This window comes from Conger conger, chromosome 3 (genome assembly GCF_963514075.1).
Source record: "Conger conger chromosome 3, fConCon1.1, whole genome shotgun sequence".
Taxonomy (NCBI): Eukaryota; Metazoa; Chordata; class Actinopteri; order Anguilliformes; family Congridae; genus Conger; species Conger conger.
In genome coordinates, this window is record NC_083762.1 from 71381260 (window position 1) to 71387948 (window position 6689).

General features: G+C 47.2%; 1 protein-coding gene across 1 annotated transcript; it reads right to left on the bottom strand.

The window, feature by feature from the left end:
* Positions 1-3526: 3526 nt before the first annotated feature.
* si:dkey-111f13.5 (uncharacterized) lies at positions 3527-6086 on the bottom strand. The gene is made up of 4 exons (XM_061233385.1): positions 5958-6086; positions 5565-5692; positions 4605-4674; positions 3527-4009 (listed from the first exon to the last, which is right to left on the bottom strand). The coding sequence occupies exons 1-4, from the start codon at positions 6075-6077 to the stop codon at positions 3827-3829; spliced, it is 501 nt and encodes a 166-aa protein (XP_061089369.1). The 5' UTR covers positions 6078-6086; the 3' UTR covers positions 3527-3826.
* Between the last annotated feature and the right edge of the window lie 603 nt (positions 6087-6689).

Here is a 6689-nt window from a genome sequence, read left to right on the forward strand (position 1 = left end):
AGGTAGGTCCTACTCGTGTCTTCCGTCCATCCTTAGGACATACAGATGCTCTCAGTGGTTCCTACAGTCCACATCTAGTCTTTTGCGACTATTTCTCCACAATTTGTGGCTTTCCTCGGCGCCCAACATATAATTCCTTTGAGCAGAAAATCCAGACACTATCCTTCTATGTTATTCCACATTGTTAAAAAAGTCAAATGAAACCGAAAAACAAAAGGTACAATGGCAGGTTACAGTATTAGTAGAACTTTTGCAAGATAACATAAATAATTAAAGGAAATTTATCCTACCCGCTTAGGCTATGCATTACATAGTCTCTTCGGCATAATTCATACACACGTGTTTTAAAAAAAATATTCGCTGATGTGATCAGTCACGCGGAGTCCTTACAGCTTTAACAACTTATCCGACGTTGGACTGAAATCAGACATTCTCTTCCTATCCGTCTCTCCGATTCAAAACCCTACTGCTTTGACTTGACTAGCGCTCTCAACACATTGACAGACTGACTGCTTGTTTGAGGAAGGAGGAGAGAGGGAGGGGGTAAGAGGAGGTGTGTGTGTGTGTGAGTGTGAGAGAGAGAGCTTTGGAAAAAAAAATCCGCTCTTCCGACTGACAGACGCGCTAACCAAGCAGTAGGCAACAACACGGAAGATTTTTAAATATAGGCTATATGTTTTTTTCAAAGGCGGTATTGGGTCGTTGTACCTCCCTCAATCTCTGCAACGTCTCTGCTCGTACTCTTCGACGCGATGGACGCAAATCAAAGGATTTTACAAACGCGAAATTAAACATTCGAAACAAAGATCTGAGTGGATCTCTTTTCCCCCAATCCCACCCTCGTTTGACACACCACGCACGACAACCGCGGATTTCTGTTCGCCTCCGAATTTTGTGGAAGGATTTGAGCGCCCCCACATTTTTAAAAGAACGTCAGTTTGATGCGTATTCTTTTTTATTTTTATTTTTTGAAAATGTGTAGGCTACACGTTCATTTAATGTTATGTTACAAACATTACCATTAGGCTACTTAATGCACGCCTAACGGTTAATCACGTTTCATAGCGAGCCATCTGACCAGAGCTAGCCCATTTAGTGCCATTCACTGCCTTCATTTTCTGTGCAGTCCCTTTGCTTCCATGATTTTATAGCCATTGAATCACAATTTATGGCAAAGACAGCAACAGAATGATAGTTATGAGAGTCGTGGATTTTCTGCAGAGAATGTTACCCTAGACGAGGAAGATCTGTTGACGCCGGGGCCCCGGGGTCTGTTATTGCCACAAACGGAACTTGAACGGCAGATTTAGAATCGGTATCGGTTGCCCGAGGCAAACATGCACCTCCGCTGCCACCGTGTGGGAAGTCAAGGGAATTGCACCATATATTCCTCGTTCCCCCATGCACATCCAACAAAACAAAGATAGACTAGAGAGCATCAGTTGACAGCAATGTTTATGTTTTAAGTCTGGTCATTGTCTGGGTCATAGCTTCTTGTTTTAAAGTATTTCTTTGTAGTTTTGTGCGATTTGGGTCATTGTCTTGTTGATACACTAAGCATTGCCCTAAACACTGATTTCTTATGGACTGAAACAAGTTTTCCTCAAGGATTTGCCTGTAACTGGGGGTCTTTCCTTTGCAGCAAGATCCCCAGTCCCTCCTGCTGAAAAGCAGACCCAGAGCATGATGCTACCACCACTATGCTGGACAGTAGGGGTGGTGTTACAGGGGTGATTTGCAAACATAGTGCTTTGCTTTCAGGCCAAAGGGCGTAACTTTAGCCATCAGGCCACCAAACGTTCTTCCAGGAGGTCTCAGGGTCTGCCACGTGGCATCTGAAAAACTGTGACTGAATGTTGTCCTTTTCCTGTTGTGGCTTCTCCCTAGCCACGCTTTCAGAGAGATCAAATCTCCAAAGTGCTGAAGAGATGGTAAATGGTTGGCGTTTATATAGCACCTTTATCCAAAGTGCTGTACAATTGATGATTCTCATTCACTCATTCATACACACACTCACACACCAATGGCGATTGGCTGCCATGTAAGGCACCAACCAGAGATTGTTGATCTGTGGACATTTTCTCTCCTTTCAGGCAATGAGGTCTGTAACTGTCAGTGCTTCAGCCTTTCAGACACTTCTCTGATGATGTACCGCCTTGTCGGGTTTGGATTTAGTTGCCATGTTATTTTTAACAGACCCTTCATTTCCAAACAATAACACTGAACCTCTATCGACGGCACTACTGCAGAACTGGTAGTGACATTGTCATACAGTGATTCTATCAGGTTTGTATATGATACTTTTGCCTTACTCTGAATGCAATATGCTAATCGTTCTGACTAAAAAGTAAACGTAATGACACAAGTGGCCTTTAAAAAAAACAAAAAACAAAACTAAATCCTACTGATCCTTAAGGGTGCAGTGCTTAGTCTGGCCAAATTCTTAATCTGGCGATTAATCATCCACCAGAATAATTAACAAATTAGACATTTCAAGGCTCTTTCCTCCAACTTATTTCATGGAAGTTAGGGCAAGTGTGCTTATTTCACCATCAACCGCTTTGGAAGCCATTCAGTCTCATCGGCTCTTGAAGAAAACTATTTCCCAGGGGGTGGACTGTGCGCTAGGCCAGGTTCCATCCACTTCTAAAGAATTGGCTTTGAATAAGACATCGGATGAAGTGCGGTCTGTGTTCGACATCACCAGTTAATTGGTCAAAATTGGTCCTCAAAGGGATACAAGTATGCTACCGGGGACTCACAGACGTCAGCAGCTGTAGCGATGTTTATTCAATAAGTTTCCATGTCTGAATACAAGGAGAAGTGAGGTGGGACAGTAGTAAACACACAGTAGTAAACAAACAGTGAACCATAATAGAATGCCCGCTTTGGTGTAGGGCAGGGGTCGGCAACCCTGGTCCTGGAGAGCCGCAGGGTGTGCTGGCTTTCGTTGTTACTGGGCATTAATCGATCAATGAAAGCCGTTGATTACACAGTTAACTCACCTCACCTGGTTTCTGAATCGGCTGCTTATTTTAAGGTGGAGACGAAAGCCAGCACACCCTGCGGTTCTCCGGGACCAGGGTTGCCGACCCCTGGTGTAGAGGTTTTGAAATGTGAATTGTGTTTCGCTCCATAAATCCTTCTTTACCACCCATTGGAGCTTGTATGTAGAAAGGCATACTACCTACTTCACTCATCACAGTAGATTGCCTTTGTTTCCTTTTAGTTCTTGCATGCTTCATGAGTAAATGTTCTTGGCGCAAGATGTTACTTGATTAAATAGATGTTTTTTAAAAAAGCTGCATATCCAATATAATATAATCTAACAGTACTGTAGTGTCAAGTGATATCAACCTCAGATCCGTGAATTCAACTAGCAGCTTAGTCAAACCTAACTAGTTACAAGCAATGTGATGAAACACTTGATACTCCCCAGGACCAGAATTGGGAGTTATTGCTCTAATAATCCTAATGTGGACCAATGATCACATCAGTGTTGAAAATAATGTCTTTAATTGGAAAGTTTACAATTTCACCTTAAGATAATGCAACTCTTTATTGAATCAATTATGACCCATTCACCAACAAAAGGGTACATACACAACCTAAGCAAAACAGACATTTGGAAGAAAGATGCATCAAAATTAGTGCCCAAAGTTATCACACTATCCCATGATGACTGATAACAGATGATACATTGTCAGGATAATAATAATAATAATAATAATGATAATAATAATATGTCATGGCAAGCACCAGTGCTAAAAAACAATTCTGAATAAGCAACAGAAGACCCTGTGTGGCTATATGGGCCTCTCTGAGCTTAGTGCAGTTTCCTATGGGAGAGAGGCCAGGGAGTTGGGCGCACGGTGATGATGTCATCAGTCTGGACCTCGGCTTCGGTCAGGCCCGGCTCCCGGCCCAGGCGACGCAGCTTCAGCAGGTAGTCCGAGTGGAGGGAGGAGTCAGTGAGGTCAACAAACTGCCTGTAACTGCACTGCACCTTCTGTGTGTGTGAGAGAGAGAGAGAGAGAGAGAGAGAGAGAGGGGGGGGGGATGGGGGGATGAGAGGGAGAGAGAGGGGGTGTGAGGGAGAGCGAGGAGGTGTGAGGGAGAGTGAGGGGGGGTGAGGGGGAGAGAAAGAGAGAGGGGGGTGCGAGGGAAAAAGAGAGAGAGGGGGGATGGAGAGAGAGAGGGATGGAGAGCGAGAGGAGGGGATGAGCGGGAGAGAGAGAGGGAGAGAGAGGGAGGGGGGTGAGGGGGAGAGAGAGAGAGGGACAGAGAGAGAGAGAGGAAGCGGGAGGAAGAGAGAGAGGGGGGGCGAAAGGGATGAAGAGAGAGAGGGGAGAGAGAGAGAGCGTGGAAAAGGAGAGGGAGAGATGAAGAATTAAGGAGGAAGACAAGAACATTAAAATGGAAGATAGGAAGAAAGAGACACGAGGAGGAAAAGAAAACGTCATTATGAGGGAAAAGCAGCTCTAACCTGGTCCCCTGAGGAGGGCACATCAGATATGGCTGGAGGGTTTTACATTTTACAGCTTTTCAGTAGCTGATGTGTTACTAAATGTATTATTTCACAGCGACACCCGAATTAGCCTGACCTTAAACTCTGTCTCATATTGCATCTTCTCCCTGGTGACACAGTCCAAACGGTCTTGCAGCTGCTCGATTCTACAAGATACAAGGCATGAGAATGTGTGTGTGTGTGTGTGTGTGTGTGTGTGTGTGTGTGTGAGTGAGTGTGTGTTTTATGTGAAGTGCATTCAATCAAATTACTAAAACTTTGGGCAGAATTGCAGTAAAGTGTTGAACTTGAACTCAGTTGCTTGTGTTTCCAAGTTGGAGAGTGTGCTTGCGATTGCAATCAAATGGGCTAACGTGTGTGTGTGTATGTACAATAGGCGAATCGGTGAGTGATTTCAAATTCATTCATACCTGCAGTGTGCACACATCTTACTGTGCATTTATGAGTGTGAGCGCAATTGTGAACAAGTGTTTGTGAGTGAGTGTGTGTGTGTCTCTGTGTGTGTGTGTATGTGTGTGTATGTGTGTGTGTGTGTGTGTGTATGTGTGTGTGTGTGTGTGTATGTGCATGTGTGTGTGTATGTGTGTGTGTGTGTGTGTGTCCTCACCTGGCGTGCAGCTGGTTCAGCTTGTGTGTGTATGTGTGTGTGTGTGTGTGTATGTATGTGTATGTGTGTGTATGTGTGTGGATGTATGTGTATGTGTGTGTAGGTGTGTGTGTGTGTGTGTGTGCGTCCTCACCTGGCGTGCAGCTGGTTCAGCGCGTGTGTGTATGTGTGTGTATGTGTGTGTGTGTGTGTGTGTGTGTGTGTGTGTGTGTGCATCCTCACCTGACGTGCAGCTGGTTCAGCATGTGTGTGTGTGTATGTGTGTGTGTGTGTGTGTATGTATGTGTATGTGTGTGTATGTGTGTGTGTGTATGTGTATGTGTGTGTGTGTGTGTATGTGTGTGTATATGTGTGTGTGTGTGTGTGTGTATGTATGTGTGTGTGTATGTATGTGTGTGTGTAGGTGTGTGTGTGTGTGTGCGTCCTCACCTGACGTGCAGCTGGTTCAGCGCGTGTGTGTGTCTGTCCTGCAGCGTCTGTCTGTCCCTCCGTGCCTCCGTCTCACACTCCCCCCTCACCCTCCTCTCCACCTCCTGCACGTGCTGCGTCAGTCTCTCCTGACAAACGCGGACAGACGCTTCCCATGTACACATTTACATATAGATTCGTTTAAATAATGCATCGACACAGACTCCCCTCGGACAAAATAAACATTTTCAGCACTTATAAATATTAACCACGCCAGTGAGGCTGAGCCGGTTCTGAAATGGGGCCAGGGGGTGGTCTGACCAGCGCGCGTGGCGGTGATGAAGGAGGAGAGAGATGGAGAGAGACAGCAGTACGATGACCTTTGACCTCACTCTGCATGCCGCCGTTAGTCACCTGAGCCTCGGCCCGGAGGGCTTCCTTCTCCCTCCGCCCGATCTCCGCCGCCTCTCTCAGGACCCGGGTCCGCAGGGCCTCGCAGGCCTCCTCCACGGCCAGCTCCTTCTCCCTCTCCATCTGCGCCCTCAGCCCGGCCCGCTGCTGCTCGAACTGGGCCTGCAGCTCCACCCGCTGCCCCTGCCTCCGCTCGGCCTCCAGCCGGCCTCTGGCCGACAGGGCCTCGGCGAAGCTGGCCTGCAGGCTCTGGACGGGGTGCGGGGAGGGAGCGGGGACCCGGACAGCAGGGTTAGAGGCCCGTCTGTCACCTGGGGCTGCACATTTTCAGGGAGTTCACTACCCTACACATTCTCATCTGAGGACCAACATCAGCCCAGGGGAATAGGGGTCGGATTAAGAACGTCCCATTGGTCATTAACTTGGCACACCTAATTCTACTAGTTAGCTGCTCAATGCGACCTCTGGCTGTATGAATGAGCCAGTAGATCATATTGCTAGGGTTGTAGTGCAAACGTACAGGACAGTAGACCTCCAGGAGTGGGGTTGGGTAGCCCTGATGTAGTCTGTGCACATGCTGCACTTAGTGGTGCGCTGGTGGGTACCTCTCTCTGCTGCTGCAGGGCCCTCTCCTTCTCTTCCTCCGCTAACTGGGCAAACACCTCCGTCCAGGGCCTGTCACTCTCAGTGGCTCCGCCCACAAGCTGCTTGGAGGACGGGCTGTGTGGAGACGGG

What these genes read in the sequence shown, in the direction of transcription:
- si:dkey-111f13.5 (XM_061233385.1), bottom strand. Translation starts at nt 6,077, where the DNA reads ATGGAGAGGGAGAAGGAGCTGGCCGTGGAGGAGGCCTGCGAGGCCCTG. An exon ending in CCCTCCGGGCCGAGGCTCAG is followed by an intron (nt 5,693 to 5,957) that starts GTGACTAACGGC and finishes CGCGTTTGTCAG; the next exon opens with GAGAGACTGACGCAGCACGT. An exon ending in CTGAACCAGCTGCACGTCAG is followed by an intron (nt 4,675 to 5,564) that starts GTGAGGACGCAC and finishes TGTATCTTGTAG; the next exon opens with AATCGAGCAGCTGCAAGACC.